The 22,526-nt window shown below is 32.1% G+C and overlaps 3 protein-coding genes and 1 pseudogene across 4 annotated transcripts; 3 read left to right on the forward strand and 1 right to left on the reverse strand.

Annotated features, from left to right (window-relative positions):
* The first annotated feature begins 4,034 nt into the window (after nucleotides 1–4,034).
* LOC108824532 (transcription factor HHO5) lies at nucleotides 4,035–5,748 on the forward strand. Its single transcript, XM_018597968.2, has 5 exons — nucleotides 4,035–4,342; nucleotides 4,422–4,585; nucleotides 4,662–4,962; nucleotides 5,064–5,140; nucleotides 5,241–5,748. The coding sequence occupies exons 1-5, from the start codon at nucleotides 4,120–4,122 to the stop codon at nucleotides 5,505–5,507; spliced, it is 1,032 nt and encodes a 343-aa protein (XP_018453470.1). The 5' UTR covers nucleotides 4,035–4,119; the 3' UTR covers nucleotides 5,508–5,748.
* A 986-nt stretch (nucleotides 5,749–6,734) lies between these two features.
* LOC108827645 (thioredoxin-like protein HCF164, chloroplastic) lies at nucleotides 6,735–8,079 on the reverse strand. Its single transcript, XM_018601086.2, has 4 exons — nucleotides 7,814–8,079; nucleotides 7,496–7,732; nucleotides 7,320–7,423; nucleotides 6,735–7,221 (listed from the first exon to the last, which is right to left on the reverse strand). Exons 1-4 carry the CDS (start codon nucleotides 7,970–7,972, stop codon nucleotides 6,939–6,941), a joined length of 783 nt encoding a protein of 260 aa, XP_018456588.1. The 5' UTR covers nucleotides 7,973–8,079; the 3' UTR covers nucleotides 6,735–6,938.
* Nucleotides 8,080–12,379: 4,300 nt separating this feature from the next.
* Nucleotides 12,380–14,429, forward strand: LOC130502506 (uncharacterized; annotated as a pseudogene).
* Nucleotides 14,430–15,575: 1,146 nt separating this feature from the next.
* On the forward strand, nucleotides 15,576–17,159 carry LOC130502507 (CASP-like protein 5C1). Of its 2 annotated transcripts, none has more exons than XM_056997307.1 (3): nucleotides 15,576–15,709; nucleotides 15,787–15,922; nucleotides 16,828–17,159. In XM_056997307.1, exons 1-3 carry the CDS (start codon nucleotides 15,585–15,587, stop codon nucleotides 17,014–17,016), a joined length of 450 nt encoding a protein of 149 aa, XP_056853287.1. In that variant the 5' UTR covers nucleotides 15,576–15,584; the 3' UTR covers nucleotides 17,017–17,159. The 2 variants fall into 2 exon arrangements, with proteins under 2 accessions (XP_056853287.1, XP_056853288.1); XM_056997308.1 differs by having other exon boundaries at nucleotides 15,580–15,709; nucleotides 15,790–15,922.
* Nucleotides 17,160–22,526: the final 5,367 nt, after the last annotated feature.

Genomic DNA, 22,526 nt, shown 5'->3' on the forward strand with positions numbered 1-22,526 from the left:
CCTTCCTCGCTTCCTCAACCAACCCAGCCTCCGCGTAACCGCTCACAATCACATTCCACGAACACACGTCTCTCCGCGGCATTTCGTCGAACACCTTCCGCGCATCGACCAAGCTCCCGCATTTACTGTACATTCCCATCAAACGGTTGCAGATAACGATACCGGGGACAAACCCGGATGCTCTGATGTGTTGGTGCACCTTCTTGCCTTCTTCAAGCGCGCGCTTTTGTGTGCAGATTCGGATGAGGTTGCAGTAAGTAGAAGCAGGTGGTGGTTTCTTCGCTCGGCTCAGAAGTTGTATCGCTTCTCCCAGAAGCTTCTGCTCGCACAGAACATCGATTGCTTCGCCGAATCGCTTACCTTTGCATAATAATCGCTCGACGACATTAACGTCTTGTTGGTTCGAACTGAAGAACTTTTTGTCGGGGAATGGCTTCGTTGAGGCGTAAGAAGATGATGAGAGGTTTCGCTTGGATATCAGTACGTGGAAAGTGCTTAACTTTCTCGCACTCCACTGATTCATCTTTCACGAAGACACTAAACGAGAAAAGAAGAAGAAAAAAAACGACAAAGGGCTCCGTTGCTGAACATTGAACCCGGGTCCTATCGTAACCGCTAGACGACAACGGATTTGTTGTTGACTCTCTATATATTTTACTTATTGAGTTACTTTTGCTTTTTTTTTTTGTTAGACGGAAAATGGAATTTTACTATTTCTCTTTGTTCCTTTGTTAGTCACGAGAAAACAGCATGTTACTGGTTTATTCATCTTTACAAGATGAAACTAAAACCATCCAAACACATTCGATTCTTTTGTTGTTAGAAAATAAAAGAATCTTTGAAACTACATGTATCCACTGTTTACCAAATACAATGTCTTCAGAAAGTTTAAAACATATATGTGAAATCATTCACAAAATTTAGTCTTACTGCTGATTAAATTCAATGAATATCCCAACAAATGATAACTTTAAGTTTACGGGATTTATAATTAGTTATATAATTTTTAGTCACTTCATGGTGATCAAGTTGCTCAAGGATTGATTATGAGTTTTGTATTCTGAGGTTTTGTTCGGTTATCTCATTCATGGTTGGTTTGTATTAAGCATCAACGATTTAGGTTGACAAGTTTAACTAATTGTTTATATATTCCTGTTGATTAGCATGGAATTCATTTCAAGATTCTCGATTATTAAAATATAGTTTTATGTTTTTTCTTAGATGTATATTATGGATTTCAATATGTTGTGGAAAATTTTATGAATTCATTATGTTGCGTATAGGGAGATTTTGTAAATCCCTTGCAGAATTTTTAAACAAAATTTACAGTATATACCATCAAATTATTCCTTGTGTGATTAATGATTGATGCCAAAACGTTATAATTTTGAATTTTTATAAATAAGAAGACTTGAAAAGAGAATTATTAGAAGAATAGTGGAGGTTGTCTTTGTTTATCCACCAAAAGATATCATTGGATTCTCGCAGATAGAAACGACGAGAACCTTATCTTCAAATGAGATAGACAGGGCAAAAAGCCATCGTTTGTTAGAACTTTGTAAGAAAAAATCAAATAAAAGGAATGGATTGAAAAACAAATACAAAAAAGTTAAGGACACGTTTCGTGAACCACAAGAGAGATTCTAATTAATCAGCGCTATCACTTTCTCGACGTCCTTATTACATACAACTCGAGACGTTTCCAGTGAAAAATCTTAGATTAGTTGGACACATGTCTTGCAGTAGTTGGCTATAAATAGCCGTTTCTTTATGTCCGTCCGTTAGATTCCTTGTGGTTAGACATATTACATGCTGCATGCATGCTATGGTGTGTTCCGGAATATTTTCTTTTGGTTATAGGAATCACATTATTTTGAAAAGTTAAATGCTAGTATTAAACTGGTAGATATTTGTGTATGGCTAGTAAGAAAAACCGTCGAAAAAGTTGGTTTGTGTCGTGGGATCTTTTCTTTTTACATTGGATTATGCGAAAGATCTTTTTTGTTCATTGCTCATTGGCGTTTTAGATTTTCTTTTCTGAAATATTTACATCGCCTTTTTCTTCTAAAAGCCACAACTATTATAAGATACGAACTCGTCATACCTAAGTTTTTATTAGTAATAAACACAATGGATTAATAGTTAATTTTGCTAAGTCTCCATCATTTTTTTGTTATACATAATATATATAACTCCAAAGTGTCATATTATAAGCTTCATGGAAAGAATCAAAGAACAAAATAAATTATCTCATTTTCGTTTACGTTTTATCAATAGCAAAACAAATTTATGTTATTCCTCATTTTCTTATGCAGATTTTCATTTCCCAAAATCTGTGATCGTGTAGTGTACTAGTGTTACTAGTGAGAAAGACTCCAGTTATTTGCATACTATCGAGTATTGCGACACTATGATACACCTTCGTTTGAAGAAACAGCATCCATATTAAAATGTATAACTTGTTTATGCCTATCCAAATAAAAAGCGAAAGAAGAGCACCATAAAGTTTATAGTACTAAATACTATGGTTATGTGACCACAAAGTTTATAGTACTAAATACTAGGTTACGTGATTTTGTTTAGACTATAGCTCAATGTGAATGTAAATCGACATTGCGTATGGTTAAAAAGACTATGCCGAGTTCTTTTGACCACTTTACTTTTCTTATTGCCACATACTCTGCACCGATATGTGTCGGTTTCTAACACATCTAGTTTGTGTTATACATACTTGTGTTTGGTAGGTATACTCCTTGTTTCAATAATAACGATAAAACGAAACAAAAGGTTTTCGTATAATTTTTCAAAAAAAAAAAAGGTTTTTCGTATAAACTAAAGAGGATATGTTATATACCAAAGATTATTTATAGGGTTGTTGACTTATGTAGTCTAGTTATATAATACATCTAGTGGTGCAAATTGTAAAGCACGAATCTATGTATCATCCGACTTATATAGTGCGTTTGTCAATTTAATAAAAATCGTTCGAAGCTGATTTAGTCTAATATTATATAACGAAAGTTTATATTCTACTAAATCGAGTTAAGTATAACGCCATGCTGAGATAATTTGAACAGTCAAAACTCAAAAGTCATGTTTATATTTTTAAATATTTAGACGACGTAAATTCAAACATAGACGCAGAAGATGTATATCAACTTTCCATATTTTTAACATCATGTATATCAACTCTCCAATTGTCTTTCTTTGGGTCAGATCCAATTTTGCTATATCTTTTCCATTTTTTGCTAATTCAAACACCAAAACATTAATGAATAGATACACACCTAATAAAAGGGATGATCTATATATAAAAACATAGCAGATTTAGTATATGAAACTCCTTGTTCTACAAGGAAAACAACAAAAAAAGAAGATTTCACACCTTCAAGATATGTACAAATAATTTATTACCATTTTAACTCAAATAAGTTTAGCCAGTTCTCAAAAAAAAAAACTAATAATAACAATTTTATATATTATAAAATTTCATATCTCTGACTCAATTTTTTTAAAAAAAAATTATAAGAATCCACATTTTGTTAAAAAGGTTCAATTTTCAACATTTATAAAGATATACAGTAAAGTAAGTGAGATATATATTAATTTAGAAAACATATGTATTCAGTGGAACAACCTCAACCATTGCTCGTGCACAAAATAGTACAGAACTATTCATTCTTTCACAATACAACATTTATTTTTATAATCTAAAAACATTAAATACAGGATAAAGAGTATGAGAATCTTGATTGAATGGCAACTACTAATACCAAAACAATAACAAGTTTCCCAAATATGGATATTGTGTATTCTTACAAATTAAAGAAAAAAAGGAAACAAATCAAAAATAAAATAAGAGAGGAGAATAAATATAGAATAAGTGAGTGTAACGATTCGCCGCGTGTGTACGGGCCATCACAAAAAGATTCTTTGTTCCATATTTAAAGATAATCTAAATTAAACCAAATTTTACGTAAACGCCCTCGAGATTCCACTTAATTACAGCGGCTTCGACTCACCGCGTCCTTCATCTTCTTCCCCCAATACCTTCTTTATAAATAAACGTCTCTCGTAGCTGTCTTTTGATATCTTTATTGTTTCTTTTGTTCTTATTCGATGGTTCAGACAGATACAGATAAGATGGGTCTTAATTTGAATCTGTCGATGTACTCCTTAGCAAAACCCTTGTCTCAATTTCTCGACCAAGTGTCGAGGATCAAAGACCACGACTCGAAACTGTCTGAAATCGATGATTATGTCGGAAAATTAGAGGAAGAGAGGAGAAAGATCGATGTTTTTAAACGGGAGCTACCTCTATGCATGCTCCTATTGAACGAAGGTACCTTTGTCTCTCTCTAGATTCTCGATTTTGTTCGATTTGTGTTATTTGATTACGAAATGGTTTCTCGTTTGTGTAGCGATTGAGAGGTTAAAGGAAGAGGCTTCATCAGTGATGATGATGGCATCAAATTGTAAATTAGATGTGGGTGAAAGGGTAAGATTGGAAAGTGACAATAATAAGAAGAACTGGATGAGCTCTGCCCAGTTATGGATCTCCAATCCTAACTCTCAATTGCAATCGGTAAGATGAAAAAAAAAAATCAAACCTTTTGATGTTCTGTTTTGTGATTTTAACCTTTTGATCATTTTGTGAACAGACAAATGAAGAAGAGGATGGGTGTGTGACTCAGAAGCCTATTCAGACATGTAATAATCAGGGAGGAGCATTTCCACCACCATATAACCCTCCACCACCGCCTCCTCCGGCTCCTCTGTCTCTCAGGACTCCAACATCAGAAATACTGATGGATTATAGGAGAATTGAGCAGAATCATCCTCAATTCAGCAAACCTATTATACAGAGCCATCACGTTCCGAAGAAAGATCAGAGAAGGAGATGGTCACAGGAACTTCACCGTAAATTCGTTGATGCTCTTCACAGCCTTGGAGGGCCACAAGGTTAGTCCTTAAACCTATAAAAAAAGCCAACTTTGTTTTACTATAAATTTGATTGGTTATACTGAGATTATGTTTGTTTATGTTGTTGATGTTGAGACCAGTGGCAACACCAAAGCAGATTAGAGAAATGATGAGAGTTGATGGTTTAACCAATGATGAAGTCAAGAGCCATTTACAAGTATAAAAAGCTCTCATATTTTCTTTTTGTTTACAAACTTAGAACTTTGATTTGTGGATGAATGATTTTGACAGTTTGTGAAAATGATATTCTATTGCAGAAATATAGAATGCATATCCGTAAGCATCCGCTGCATCCAGCAAAGACTCTGCCATCCTCGGATCAGCCTGTTTTGTTAGATAGGGAAACACAGAGCTTAATAAGTTTGACGAGGTCGGATTCACCACAGAGCCCGCTTGTTGTTGATAGAGGTTGTTTGTTCAGTAATAATGGTCATAGCTCAGAGGATGAAGTGAAATCTGATGGACGTAGCAGCTGGAAAAGTGTGTCAAATAAAAATAGACCAGCGTTGGATCTTGAGCTTTGAAGACATGCATAGATAAAAGTTACCATTATATGTTGTCATATGCTCAAAAACTTTAAAGTTTTGCTCGGGAGTTTTGGTAGATGTATAACATGAGAGAGGGAATATAGATAGAGAGAAAGAGAGAGAGATCAAACTCCTCAGGCTTGTGTTTTAGTTTTTTTGTTACTTCATAAGAAAGTGAAACTGATAAATCAAAGATTTTGTTCTTCTTATGTCTGAATTTAAAATTTCTTTTGTTGTTTTTGCTGTCTCGGTAAAACTTATCGTTCTGTTTACTTTTTTTTTTACCTTCAAAAGGTAAAAACACTACAATCAGAGAATGATTATTACAAGAAGGTGAAACACTGCAACCTTGTCTGTGCAAAGACATGGATTTCTTGAATCTACCGAATAAGAGAATGATTATTATGGAAAAGGAAGAAAGAATCTTTTATTGTTAACCAGCTTTCAAAAAAAAAGAATCTTTTATTGTTCAAAAAACAAAATCGTAGTTTAAAGATAAGATTTGTTTGGGTCTTAAAATTGACAACAAGATAACGATTTGAGATTTTCTTTATTGAGATAGAAAAATTGATTCACGGATATGAATTATTAGGATGGTGTTTGTTTAAAATCCACGAGATTTGCATGTTTGGTTGGAGTGGAACAGCTTCTTGCGCCTTGTACATGTATAGGTAGATAGAGATACTTTATCGTCGACATCATTTTCTTTGAATTTTCTTAACTTTTTTTTGTTTGACATCGAAATTTCATCTTTCATTAAAATATAAACATTATGTTGGATTTTGGTAGGATTTTAAATTAAATATATGTCTCTATTAAAAAATAGATATAAAAACAATATTATACTACAATATTTTCAAACAAGACAATAATTAATTTTTGTGCAAACAATATTTACCTTATTAAAATATGAACATTGTGTTGAATGAATCTAAGTTTTAATCATGCGTAATATTTGGTAGAATACAAGAGGTCATTATTTTAATTGAAAAGGATCCTGATCATTGAAGAGGAGAGGCGAGATCTTGAGCAGTCCGGGGTCAGATTCTCTGTACAGAGGCTCACTGGATGTTCACTCCATACCAGTAGCTATAAGATGGAGATCCTCGAGTGCGATTTTGCCGTTATTGGAAACTAGATTGGGGAATCTGGAGAAACTTGGGATCCAAAGGGGAGCCTTGGGATCATATGTAGTAGAGAAGTGGGGATTTGGAAGTGAAGAGCTTCAGGAAATGAGGGAGACTCTGTCAAATATGGTATCTGAGCTGAGTCCTCATTTTCTTCGGATTCAGATTAGAGTTTTTATAAGTCATGTAATAAAACGAAACCGAACATTTAGTTACAAATATGAAACATTGCTAATTTTCAGTTGTTCCCCTTACTGTCTATCTTTTGTGCACTATAGAGTTGTGATGTCTCTTTCTCTTTCTATCCATGGCTTAAGGGGTCAGTAACCTGATGAACCTTGCGTGCTTCGGCGCTGCTGTACTGTCCCACGGCTCGAGCATGAGGAATTGATTGCTTTCCGGCTGCAAGGGCATTGACATTCTCAACTAGATACTGCCTCGGGAGCCTCCCCACCACATTACCTTCCTCGTTCCCCTGTCGATCGAGGAAAGCGAAATGAGGAATACCTTCAACACCAAACTCATCCAGCTCTTGCTCCCATTTCGTGTTGTCCACATTTAGCATCACAAAGTTCACTTTGTCCCTGAAAGTAAAAACAACACATGGTTTGCCTTAATGGTTCGCTTCTGCAACTAGAATCTTCTTCAAAGCATTAACACCCATATAAAAGAGGGGATTTACTTGTATTGCTGCTCGATTTTGTAAACATCAGGGGCAAGTTCTCGACAAACCTCACACCAATCAGCATAGAACTCAACCACTGTCGGCTTCCCATTCGACAAAGCCTAACACACAAAAGAAATCATTAAAGCATATTTCGTATAAAGCTAAATCTAAACCAAGATGAGGAGTCCAACCTCCTCGTAAGGCAAGGCTGAAGCAGTTAAATCCTTCAAGGAGATCCCAAAATCAAGCCTTGTCGATAGAAACAAGGCCAAAGCGGCAACAACAGAACCAACAGCGACTCTTCTGTTAATATCACTGTTTGGAGACTCAGGAAACGCAGAAGAAGAAGAAGAAGAAGGTGATGGTTCCGCTACTTTCGACGCAGGTGAAATTTCACTAGTAGAGCCATTATCTACCACCAATTTCTCCTGAATCACGGAAAGAAGATTTACTTTTAGCTAAATTCACCATCGACCCATAATTAACAAAAAAAATCGAAACTTTTTCACCTTGGGTTCGGAAGATTCAGAGTTTGCTTGGCAACGAAGAGCACGATATCTAGGAGGAGCTCCTGTTTGGGTTAGGAGAAAAGGTTGAAAATTTCGATTGATCCCATGATGAGGAGTAGATAAAATTCTCAACGAAAACACTAAGGGAGCTGCCATCATCACTAAAGGTTTGATGATTATAGAATACAGACGTGAAGTGGATGATCATCAAAGATGGTCTGTATTACCAACCACACATTTGAGTCTACTCGATTGATTATTTTTGTTGATAAAATTATTGATAGGTTTGTTATTTAATAAATATTTTTTATATTCGATGAAATAAACTGAAAAACAGAAATTGTAAAAATCTATATCCTATTAAAAGTGAAGTACAAATAGAAAATAACCCTTAATTGTTTTTAGTATTTACCAACTTGTGCCATTTCCTTTAGTAATAAATTCATTTAAAATTATCATTAATTATCTACTTACCTAAATATTCTCTAACTGATACAAGAAATGATTTTTCAACAAAAAAAAGAAGCACTTTGAATAATGCTATACGTGAATCACTTTTAACTAATCACTAGATCTTGACCCGTGCGACCGCACGGGTATCAATTTTCAATTTTTATTTATTTATACTAAATAGTATATTTGTAATATTTGATCGTTTTATATTGATTAAGTCAGGGGTGGATATTTGCATATCTACTCGAATTCGGTTAAAATATATTCAGGTTTGAGATTTTGAATTTAAAGATTCTAGCTCTATTCAGGTATTTATAAACTTTGGTTCCGGTTTTATTCGGATTTTTGCGGGTTTGATAACCCGTTTAAATTATTTTTAATTTTTTTAAATTTATATATCTTTAAATTATTTGAGTAATGTAAGCCAAAGTACCTAAATTAAAAATTTAAATAGGTTTAGCTTGAATATTTGGATGAAGAATAAATATATATTTTAAGTATTTTGGTGTTTTGATTATTGTTTATCTACTTTAGATGTTTACTTTCGACTATTTTTTATATTTCAAATATTTTAAACAACTTAAAATAACTTATATCTTGGATATTAACTCGAAAAATAGCTAACATATTGTAGTATATAAATATAATTTAAATACATTCGAATATCTGAAATATTTCGTTCAGATAAGGTTTGGTTATGGTTCTCTAGATACCAAAATGGTAAATCCGTTTGGATAGTATCTAGTTTCGGTTCAAATTTGATAATATTCTTTTCGTTCATATTTTTTCAATGAAGAGTTGATATTATAATTTTCATGAATTGTTTGTCCAATAAAAATGTATTTTTTTGAATTCGACATTATTTTAATTGAGAAGTTAATGAAGTGTATTTAATTCAAATTTAATTTTAGAACACATTAATGTAAGTGGAAAAGACAAAGCATTAAAATAGGAAATATTATTTAATTGTGTATTTAATTCAAATTTAATTTAGGAAAACACATTAATTAAAGTGAAAAGACAGCATTAAGATAGGAAGTATTATTTAATATCAGTGGCATGGAAGTGTAAATAACACTGAAAACTAAGGGGCATTTTATATGTGTACTTCTCTTTTAATAATATAGATTATTCTTTATAATTTTTAAAAAGCCTTATCAATTTAAAGTATATAAAAGAAATAATATCAACTATTAAATATTTTAAAGTTACAATCTCCCCATATCTATCTAATAAACAAGATATTAAATTTGTAAGTTGATCACCTATTTAACTGATTTTAAATTTGTCCCAAAATATCATAATATTTCAATAATAATATATTTAACTCAACATAATATATTTATCAATGTTTTGAAAATCGGACCGGACATTGATTCGAAACTATAGTTGGATCAATGGTCGGACTGGCCCAACCGGTCCAATAACCATTATTAAAAATGTTTTCAATATGTATAAGAAAAATACAATACAAAGTCAAATTTCATATACCAACTTAAATTATGATTTTTTTATTTCACATTAAATTAAAAAATAATATATGTGATTATTTATATGATAGTACATATAAAATACTATTAATTATATGTTTGCTGTGTTTTAAAGTAGATTGTGAATTAGAGGTGGGCGTTCGGGTACCTATTCGGGTTTTGTTTGGGTCTGTTTGGGTTTCAGTATTCCGGGGTCAAAGATTTCAGTCTCATTCGAATATTTTTAAATTTTAGTTCGGATTCGATTCAGATCTTTACGGGTTTGTTCGGGTTCGGATAACTCATTTAAATTATTTTTAAAATTCATTATATACTCAAAATAATATATTACATATAAATTTGAATAACATATATCAGAATACATGAGCTTAACATATAAATTGATTTGATTTAAATATTTGGATAGATAATAGATAATTATTTTGTATTTTTGATGATTTGAGTATACTTTAAATTTTTTAGATATTTACATTTGACTATTTATATATATATTCAATTATTTAAACCAACTTATAAGTACTGTATGTATTCTGAATGTTTTTATATACATCAAATCTAAAATAATAATATATATAAGTATATAAATCTATTTTAAATACATTCAGGTATCTGAAATATTTCGGTTTGGATCAGATTCGGTTTCAGCTCTCTAAATACCAAAATTTTATATTTAATCAATTTCTGTTCGGGTTTGATATTTCTTTTTAGATCTGGATCAGTTCGATTTTTTGGATTTAGATTTTTTGTCCAACTATAATATTAACATGAAAACAACATATTTTATAAAAATATATACCCGCACGAGTGTGCGGGTCAAAATCTAGTTATCTACTTATTAATGATAAGTTTGTCTAGAAAAAATCTATTTTATTTTACGTTCTTAAATATTAATTTAAAGATAATTAGAAATTTTTAGTTAAGCTTTATGAGAAATGTTGGTTTTGTAAGCGTATATATTTAAGAAATTTATGTAACATCAATTTAGAAAGCATTACATTTAATTTAAAAATGTATCAGATCAAACTTTATAGTATAACCACCAATGTTTAGACTACTAAATGTTTAAATTAAATGAAAAATATAGATTGCATATAAATTAGAATTATTATCATTTACAACAAAAATATGGAAAGATTAGTTACTATAAATATAAGAAATATTCAGTTGTCTATTTTAAATAAAACATATAGTTATATTAAATTTAAATGCAATGATATACCATTGTAAATAATTTGAAAATTAATTGAAGAATACTAAACTACTAGTAGATATTCTATTTTAATATTATAGATTTCAATGAGTGAAAAAAGATGACACATTATAATTAATGTAACTAACCATTGTTTAAATAAATTATTAATTTATTGTAAATATAAGTAACAAAATATTTTAAATTTAAATCCCTCAGTTTTTCTTAAGCTACAGACTACAGTCTCACTTTTAATACTTATATGGGCTTTGGGTACAATGGAACGGATGCATAACTGAATCAATTCTAGAATTAAATGACAGAAGATCTCAAGTTCCTATTAAGATACATAAAAACATCACGATATCAAAAATAGTACAAAACGACATACAGTTCTCATTAAAATGCATAAAACATTGCCATATCAGAAATAATTATGTTCTTCGTAGATTAACAATTTGATAATTTCGATTGATACCGTAAGTAGATGTAAGGCTTAATGAAAACACTAAGCGAGCTACCATTGTCATTAAAGGTTTTAACTTTACAAGTCAACGATGATTATCAGAATACGGAAAGGGATGATCATCAAAGATGGATATGACGAACACACATGAGGTTTCTAACTTTACAAATCGATGATAATTATCAGAATATAGAAATAGATCATCATTAAAAATGACTTTTGTTTCTGTTTAAGCTATTAGCAACCACACATTTTAATCTATATTGCGATGAATGAAGAAGAAGACATGTTATTATTAATGTAAATTAACCATTGGTTAAATAAATTATTAGTTTAGTGGAGATATAAATAACAAATATTTTTAGTTTAGATCTCTCGGTTTTTCTTAAATTACAGTCTCACTCTTTATACTTACATGAGTTTCAGGTATAATGGACCGAATGAATAATTGAATCCACTCTAAGATTAAATGAAAAACCGACTCTGCGATTTCCGTTAAAACACATAAAACATCACAATATCAAAATAGTACAAAACAATATGCAGATCTTATTAAAATGCATAAAAGAGTGTCTTGTCAAAAAATAGCCTTGCTAGATCAATATTTTTAGAAATTTCAAAATCTTAAAAATTGTTAATAATGTTTCTAACTGGATAGAATTATGATGAAAAAAATCAATATATATATATATATATATATTATATATATATATATATATAAGCAATTTTTAGAAAAAAAAATAGTTTTAGTGGTAAAAATTTGCATTTTAAGATTGCACATTCTAGAAAGTCCAAGCACTTTTGTATATATTGGTAAAAAATAATGGATTTTTCTTTGATTTGGGAAAAATTTCAATTTTTCTCAAAATAACCAGCGCGTTAGAAACACAAAACGACGACGTTTTTTGTTTCATTTTTGCTAAGTCCGCCAAAGGGGAAAAAAAAGAAAAAGAAAGGGTTTAGGTACATTTCTAGTTGATTTGGAACCTCACCCAGAAACCCCAATTCTCAAGCTTGAATCATGGTTGAAGAAAAAGCCTCAGCCTGTGACGAGCCTGTGACGGAGGTCGCGCAGAACCTAGATCCTAATCATGCCTCGATCGAAGCCACTGTTGAATCTGCAGGCATTGAATCCACCAACAACAACAACGCGGCGGAGGAGAGTGCTGTAACTGAGGAGGAGGAGCGTGAGAAGACGATTGAGTTGGCAGATGAGCTGACTCAGAAAGGCTCCGTCTTTTTGAAAGACTGTGACTTTGCTGAAGCTGTGGACTGTTTCAGCCGTGCCCTTGAGATCAGGTTTTGATTTTCATTCACAGTCCAAAGTGTTTGTCTATTGTCAAAAGTGATGTGTAAGGGGTTAACTTCAGATCTATGTTGCTGCTTGGTAGGGTTGAACACTATGGTGAACTTGCGTTTGAGTGCGTTAACGCGTATTACAAATATGGATCTGCTCTTCTGGAGAAGGCTCAGGCTGAAGCTGATCCCCTTGGTAACATGCCTAAGAAAGATGGTGGTGAAGAAGCTCAGCAAGAGTCTATTACTAAGAATATTGCAAACGGCGAGTCTGTCGCTGCATCTGTTGTGTCTAGTGACCGACAAGGGAGCTCAAGTGGTGGGCAAGAAGGTACTTAAATTTTGAGACTTGTCACCTTTATAGAATTTATAATGTTTGACTGTCGTTGTGCCTCCATTCACTTAAAGATTACGGATTGAACAGTCTCGTCTTATTTAGGTTTTTCTCTTTTTCTTATGTAGGCTGTGATGGTAAAGAGGAAGGGGAGGATGGTGAAGACGATGACATATCTGACGCTGATGCTGATGATGAGTCTGATTTGGATATGGCATGGAAAATGCTCGACATCGCGAGGGCTATTACTGACAAACACTCAACTGATACAATGGAGAAAGTTGATATTCTCTCTGCCCTTGCTGAAATCTCCCTCGAGAGAGGTTACTTTTCTTTCTCATTTCACCTCAGTAACGTCCCGTTTTCTCATCAGTGATAGGTTGATTTTTTGTTTGTGTTTATTTAACAATGCAGAGGACATTGAGTCTTCCTTGAGTGACTACAAGAAAGCTCTGTCCATCTTAGAGCGATTGGTTGAACCTGACAGTCGACACATAACCGAGCTGTATCCTTTGATATCTCTCTCTTTTTTTCTTCTGTGCATTCTGTTGATTGTTTATATGAACTTAACTTGAACATTTCAGAAACTTCCGCATTTGCATGTCTAGAGACCGGATGTCAGACTAAGGAAGCAATACCATATTGTCAGAAGGCTATATTAATCTGCAAATCTCGGATGGAGAGGCTCACTAATGAGGTCAAGTGTCCATCTGGAACAGCAACGTCCTCGGCTGTCTCTGAGATAGACCAAGGAATCCAACAATCATCCGATGTTCCCTGCATTGATGATAAGTCTGCTTCAGAGAAAGAAGCTGAGATCAGAACCTTATCTGGTCTCGCAGAGGAGCTAGAAAAGAAGGCAAGTGTGCTTAACCATCGTTTGACATTTAAAAAAAAAAAGAACTCCAAAAACACATACTCATGTCAACTTTTGTTTGTTGCAGCTTGAAGATTTGAAGCACCAAGCAGAGAACCCAAATCAACTTCTTGCTGAGCTGATGGGCATGGCATCAGCAAAGGCAAGTGCTAGTGACAAAGCTGTTGCTACTGCTGCTGGTGAGATGAGCTCTTCTCGGATGGGGACTGGGAACACCGGGAAAGACTTAGAGTCGCCTACTGTCTCAACCACTCATACTGGTGCAGGAGGAGGAGGAGGAGCATCATCAGGTGTTACTCATCTGGGTGTTGTTGGAAGAGGAGTGAAGCGAGTTTTGATGAATGCAGAATCTAGTCCATCGAAGAAACTAGCTCCTGAGTCTTCAGACAAAGCAGCAGATGGTAACTCTTCGTGAAGGTTTAAAAGTTTTTTTCTAACAGAAGAAACAGAGAAAAACGTTTTGTACCTCGTGAATCCTTCAAACTATATGAGTACGATTTGATGCTTTTAATTAGTGCTGGGCAAAAAATCCGAACCCGAAAAACCGAACCGAATCCGATCCGAAAAAGTAGTACCGAATCCGAACCGAAATTGATTAAATATCTGAACGGGTTCAAAATTTCGGTATTTAAAGAACCGAAACCGAACCCGATCCGAACCGAAATATTTTGGGTACCCGAGTGTATCCGAAATAAATTTATATACTTAAATATATACATTATTTTTATATATAATGTATATTAAAAATATTAAAAATATATAAGATACCTTTAAGTTTTCCAAAATACTCGGAAAATATATGCAAATAGTCAAAAGTAAATGTTTAAAATAGCTAAAGTATACTGAAAACACCAAAATAGTTAAATATATATTGATTCTTTATCCAAATATTCAAATAAAATCAATTTATATGTTAAATTAAAGTATTTTGACATATATGTTATGAAAATTTATATGTAATATATTATCTTTCTTATAGATTTTGAAAATTTAAAGTATATAATGAATTTTGAAAATTTAAAAACATTTTAAATGGGTTATCCGAACCCGAACCGAAAACCGTAAAGATCCGAACCGAACCCGAACCAAAATTTAGAAATATCCGAATGGGGCTGAAATCTTTGACTCCAAAAACCCGAAACCCGAATAGACTGAACCGAAACCCGAATGGGTACCCGAACGCCCATGCCTACTTTTAATCGTTTAAATCCTTTTTTCTATTTTTGCTTACTATTATTGTTAATCAATCTATATGTTCTCTTTGTGCCAGTAAATGTTACGTGTCTCCAAAAGATTATTGATTCCAGATCATTAGTACATGTGGAATGCCATCATTTTGTGGTTTAGCTGTTTTCACTTTTGGTTTTAATCACAAGCTAATTATTGTGACTAAAAGACTAATTATTAGTGATTAAGATATCATATTTCTAGATCTGGATTATTGCTTGTAACAGCAAAGAGGATGATTTTTGGTTAAGAAAAATAAGAACAAATCCATAATTAAGCAAACCATTAATGCCTTTATGACCCATTGTTGTCACTTCTACTTACCTCCTGTCTGAGAAAAAACAGAGGACCTTTCCTCTGTTTCTTACTTTTGTCATCTATCAAAGTTCCACTCTTATAGAAAACCCATAAATGGAAGAACGAAGCATGTAAGAATGACATGGAAGTGGTTGGAACCAGCTCAAGCGTTGGTCTACGTCTTGGACAGGTTCTGTTTTCTTCTGCTTCGCTTCTTTTCATGTGCTTCAACGATGACGACGATTTCTACGCTTACACTGCCTTCTGGTAAAAAAAAAGAGTTGAAAACATTTCATTTTAAACTGTAAAAACATGTTTTGAAGATACTTATGACTGTTGTGAAGCAGTTATTTAGTTACAGTGATGGGTTTAGTGACACCATGGAGCGTTACGTTAGCCCTGATTGAAGCTTATTCCATCATCGTTCAGAGACTTCCTCTGCAGGCAACAGTTTTATCTGTCATCGTCTCTGGAGACTTTGTAAGTTATCTATAATTCTATGTGTGTATGTAACCTAAGCTACATTCATCTGAAGGAGATTAATACAATTGGTTCATTTGATTAGAAATGCGTTTTAAAATGAACCAAATATTTTGAAAAAGGTATTACCAAATAAATCAATTGTGGCTAGTAATAGACAAGTCGTGTATATAAGATTATATTTTTGATTGGTTGCTATCAAAATACAATGCAAGAACCATTGAAATTGCAACACATTCCACAACTTTAAATTTGCTTTTCTGCAATAACTTCTTCCACTATAATGTCTATATAGTGGACCATATGAGAAAGATGGATATCCAAATAACATTAGCCATTGAAAGGATAAGCTTTAGTTATCGAATAATGGTATCCACTGTAAAAAAAATAGATCCAATGTTCTAAAATTTCAGGTCAATAATCCTTAACATTGTTATGCAAAAACTGTTGTTTTCGTTTTGTTTCTTGTTTAACTTAGACTCTACTTATTTTTTTGGTAATGGGACTTTGTGGTGCAGTCTCAAAGTAATGAAGCATTATTAGTATACATTGTTGAAATTATCATATTTATTTTAAACTGGTCCATGTAAAACGAGTCATACCAAAGCTAGATAAAGTTGATCCAACTAATCACAGCATCATATGAACATCTAGTACATCGCAATTACAGTGGAATGTCGATCACTTGCTTTGCTTTAATCACTAGATTACATCAACTTGTACATCTATTTTGTCGTTGTTGGATTGTGGTGGACTCTAAATTTTGATCGCTCTTCAAAGGAACTTTAATGTCGTTTTTCTTTACATTTTATAATAACCAATTAACATAATCACACAAAAGTAGTATAGTGTAAGTTAAGTACTCCAATGTAGTAAAAAAAATAATGATCTTTGTGTTTATTCAGGTTTTGTCGTTTTTGTCACTGGGAGGTGCATGCTCAACGGCGAGTGTGACCGTAATTTTGATCGGCGCTGGAGAGAAGCATTGTGATCGGTACAAGTTATCGGCGACAATGGCTCTCTTGTCTTCGTTTCTTTCATTTGCTTCCACTTTCTTTAACTTTCGTCTTCTTCCTTCTCTATTTTCTCATTAGTCAGAGTTTGTTTCACCAGTTTATAGTTATTTCTCTTTTATAGTTCAGGGAAACGTGATAAAATTGTAGCTTGGTAGGAAAAAGAATAATATTCGAATTGTTTCTCAGTGCATACATTATATAGGATTCCATCGTATTCTAGATATCCTAAACTCGCACCAATTTTATAGTTGTACTTTGGATCCACTTATCTTTAGGTTCTAAAATATTTGATCACGCTCACATATTTAATATAACCCAATTAGATTAAATTTATTACTATTTATTCAGCAAAAAACATAGGTCTAGTTTTGGAGACTTTATTTACTATATTTTTAAAACCTTTTTTTTTAAACCTTCTTTTTTAAAAACCTACAATCTGTATTTGTTCAATTAAATAGCAAATGTCATATGGGAGAACACACTACATTCATAGAAAATGTTTGTGGCATTTTAAATGTAACAGTTTGGACACATTGTTTTTTTTTCTAGTTTTGACCTTGTTATATAGTACATAGTTGGTAAGGTTTGTTGCGCATTGCACATGCGTCTACACGAAACTTTCTACACTATATTCTGCACCAAACTATCGAAGAAAACTAATAGTGACATAGAACATAACAATTAAAAACCAGGAAAGTAACCTTTTATAATGACAAAACATAGGCTTATAATTTGCTTAGTATTGCCAACTAATAGTGAAGTAATCAGATTCTTACCAATCAAGTTGTGTCAAACATTCAAGCTCAACTGTGAACCATTAGCTAGGTCAAAATCTTTATAACCAAATTGTTTTACATATAGCTTTTTTTGTTTGCTGAAATTTGGTACATATAGTTATCAGTTACCAAAAAAAATCACATTCCGATTTTAAAGTAAAACTCAATAATCATTTTCGATCAACAACATAAAATTAATAAGATTAAACTATGAAACCATCATATTAGTAGATTACCCTGATCATCATGTTGAGAAAATACATATTTCTCATTCTCGTACACAATAGACGAGAGGAGGCATATAGACCTGGACTATATCCTAAATCTTAAATGACTCAAAGTCTCAAATTGCATCAGGTTTGCAAATATCTGAATCTGAAATTTTAAACATTTATTTTATATTAGCATACATACAAATGAATCCAATTAATTAGAATACTAATAGTGCAACTTTATTTGCTTATAGAGGAGAACCATTTTTATATTAAAATGTTCGTATTTGGTTAATCAAAGTCACCTGCTTGTTCAAGTACATGCACATAAGGATTCATGTGATCCGTACGTAAATTCCTATAGGTTTTCTTAGATACTCAAATCTACACATAAACAATTTTTTTTAAAAAAAATTAACATTATCTACATCAATTTTTTAAAAATTAACATTATCTCAAATCTACAAATATACAAAAGTTCGTTAAAAAATTAACATTATCTTAAATCAATCTTTTTAGGAGTGAGAAAGCTAAGTTATGAACATGTATATGTAATATCTCAAATATTTTTGTAAGTGATAAACCAAAGGAGAGGAGCCCCTTTACTCAACCAAAATGAAAGGTTGTTTTAAAATGGCACTTTTTAATAACACAGCAATTAAAAAGTTTAAAAATGAACAATTATTATTTTGTTTCAAAATTTTACATATCAAAATTATAGATATGCATATATAGAATGTTCAGAAAAATCAAGACAAAAAAAATAATAGTTGATACTTCTATGACCTATTAAATCTTTTTTTTTTTGTAAAACGGCTTCCTATATATGACCTATTAAATCTAAAGCGCTCAAAACTAACTAAAAGATAGAGGGTCCCAAGACAACCTTGCATGATGATGAAACTTTGATTCTAAATTTCTATGAAAATTATAAGGTGGGAAGTTTCATCGCAATGAAGAGTATGAGCTTTTTTCAATGTATCTTAGACACAAAACAAGAAATTATTGGAGGAAAGGGAGTCCCACTATTGTATGAACAATAATATTATCAAAACAAGACCCCAAAATCAATATATTCCATATCGTATGAAACATATCTTCTAGCTTTAGAAAATAATTAAAATTTGATCATATGGATATTTCAAGTACTTCAGATAATATGAAACTCCAATCGATTTTTTTTTGAATGGTTAAGTAAATTATGCAAGTCGACATATAAACACATGCAGGGACGTGCCATGATCAATGCTGGTTCCTTTTTACCTAATTCCTTATGATTAGTTATTCTGATATGAGTACAAATCAGTAGTAATCTATAAGAACACAACCAAAAGAGTATTGATGCACATGTTAAACGGGAGCTTTCACCTCTTCGACCCACACCAAAAGAGAGAGAGAAAACAATCATAACTAAAAACAGAACAAATGGAATCCTAAACAATATCGTGCCGTAGCTTACAATTTCACATAACTTTGAAAACGGAATAAAACTCTTTTCAACTGAAAATGTTTGAACTGTTATATGGTGGGAAACAAAAGACTAACCATCCCAATTCAAACCTGACTGGTAACACCTATAAGGATTGTAAATAATCAAATAGAATATGTTTCTTTATTGAGATATGTGTAATTTGGCGGTTTGGTTATTGGTATACTGATGTAAAATAACATTATACTCCCTCTGTACCATTTTAAGTGATGTTTAAGGTTTTTACACAAAGATTAAGAAAATGTAAATTTCTATGTAATTTGTCTTGGTTACATAAAATTGCATTAAATAAAATCAGTCTAACCAATAAGAAAAACATCTAGTATTTTGTAATTGGTTGCAAATTTCAATTGACATTAAATTTTGTTTAGAAATGTGAAAATATCACTTATTATGGAACAAAATAAAAATGCTTAAACATCACTTAAATTGGTACAGAGGGAGTAAGAAAAAAGTTTTTGGAAGTCCAAGAAAGCAGTCTTTTGTTGGTCAAAGAGGTGATAATTGATTCGATCTTCTCATTTTGTGGGGTGAGACCGCGAGAGGAGCATCCATGAAGCTTCATACAAAAGCATCGAGCATGTGACGTTCTCTTTTTCCTCTACATAGAAACCTTTCAAATAATAAATCATTACTCCCTCCGTTTCAAATTATATGTCGTTTTAGAGCAAAATTTTTGTTTTAAAATAAGTGTCGTTTTCGGTTTTCACTGCAAAATTTATTGAAAATATTCTCTATTCTATTTTTATATTGGTTGATGTGTATTGGTAATAGTATTTTTATTTTGAAAATATATAAAATTAAATGTTTTCTTAATCTGTGTGCAAAGACTTAGAACGACAAATAATATGAAACGGAGGGAGTATTAAATTTCACAAACGCATATATATTTTAGATTATGTACAGAAAAAGTAATAAATAAAAACAAACACACGTAATTAAGACATAAGTATCTTATAACAAAGAACATAGACATTATTGTGTACAAAAATATTTAAACACAGATTAAGAGTGTATTTTGACTAACAAGCATTGCTTCGACAGTCCAGCTCCATCTTTTCATCTGACTTTTACGTATACAATGTTTGAAAATGATTGATATTTTAGATTTCTTCAAATGTGATAATATACTGTAGCAAGGCCATTTTCGAACAAGCAAGATAAATGATACTATACATATTAGAATATAAAAAGCATATATATTGAGCTTAGTGTCCATATTTTATATCAACTGAGAGAGTTTAGATGATTAGTTTCAGCCTGTAACGATCCATTATTAGGACATAGTCAAATCGGTTTTTTATTACTACAAAATTTAGAGTGGTCGTTTGACCCAAAAGAACGTGAAAACGATAGTGGTATTAGCTAAACACTTCATTTCTGGCTGGCATCGCTGTGATAGTTGACAATTAACCACCTATTGACCGACGCCTCATCCAGATCCAATAAACAACCAAATAAAATTTGAATGATGCATAATTCTGAACCATATACACCGATTTCTATTCATTTTGACTTTGTTGTATTTAAGAAGCTCTTACTATCAGAAAGCATGAACAATAACGAGCGACGTCAACAGGCAACGAGGGACGTACCGAGTTTACGCGGCATCTCATGAATGGAAAGACGAAACGTGGCTATAAGTAATCAGGCCACTGGACACTTCTCCTCTTGCTTTTTTAACACTCCCTCCTTTATGTTTCCTGGACATTCAGCGGTCGATTATTTTCATTTGGTGGTATGAAACATACATGTATATAGAGAATGTAACATTATAAAGCAAAAAATAACTCATGAATTTCAGTAAATCAAGACTAGTTAATTGCGTAGTGATTGTAATTATGATCGAATTGTTATACAATCAGCTTATAGTTGTGTAAGGATAAAATCCAATCATTATCTTACAAGTTTTACTGGATTGTAGATTCCGAGGGATACTGACAAAACCCGAGAACTTAAGATGGTGGTGATCAAATATTACTATTTAATTTCCCAAAACAATGCTCAGAGTCTATACAACTTGAGATCACCTAACTCGCATACTGAATATGCTCTCGGAAGTGTATATACATCGATCAACAAAATCAAATCATGTTTTTCTTACATTCGCAATCAAATAGTTTTTAAAGAGCTACTTGAAAATTATATATTCTATCTAGCTATTGTCTTTACATAAAATTGTTGTTTTTCTCTCCCACCTTCATTTTTGATTGGGTAAATGCCTCTATGTACAATTTAGAAAGGTAAAATAGTAGTAGTCCTTATTACGCAACTTGGTAAACCAAAACTGCAAACAAGTCTATTTACGAGGAATATGTAAACCCATGGTCGAAAAAGAAAAGTGCGTACTCTATTTAGCTTAAGTCATGACAACTTTGTTATATTCTTATTATCAAACTAATGCTTCATTAACTACTTTGTTTTAGAAACATATAAAAACACACGACAAAAATTATAGGGAAAACAACACATGTTATATATATCTTGATGAATTTAAAGGATCCGACAGCTTATTCCCCAATCAAAATCACAGATTTAAAAGTGACAAGAAAGTTCATAATTATTTTTCACAAAAAAGTTCATAATTATTCAGATGCAAAAATGGTAAATAATATATAAATATATATTTAAAATTGTAACCTAGTCATAAAGGGCATCAATAAAAATGGACCCTATTGTTTTTATGTCGGATATTTAATTTTAGATCTTTCATCTTAGTAAGTTAACCCACCAATCTACCCCACACGCATTTGTATCAATGTAGTAAACTGATAGTTTACCTATCCACGATACACATAATATTCACAAAATAAGCGTGTTCTTCTTCATAATACACTAATAAAACCATATATTACAATCATATTCATTTTCTTATAGACATCACATATACTAGATGGTACTCTACACACTGTTAAAAGAAAAAATGTTACATGTATGAACGCGCGAAAACAGTTCTATTTAAAGCTTCAAAAGTAACTGAATCTATTTCATAATAATTAAGTGCAGTCACTGACATGGTAATTATACGTAAAAATAATAATAAAGTGGTAAATTATCTAAACAAGACAAAGCTGTCATCCTCCCCACCACTTATACAGCCTGTCATCACAC

Source organism: Raphanus sativus, unplaced genomic scaffold (assembly GCF_000801105.2).
Source record: "Raphanus sativus cultivar WK10039 unplaced genomic scaffold, ASM80110v3 Scaffold0587, whole genome shotgun sequence".
Classification (NCBI taxonomy): domain Eukaryota; kingdom Viridiplantae; phylum Streptophyta; class Magnoliopsida; order Brassicales; family Brassicaceae; genus Raphanus; species Raphanus sativus.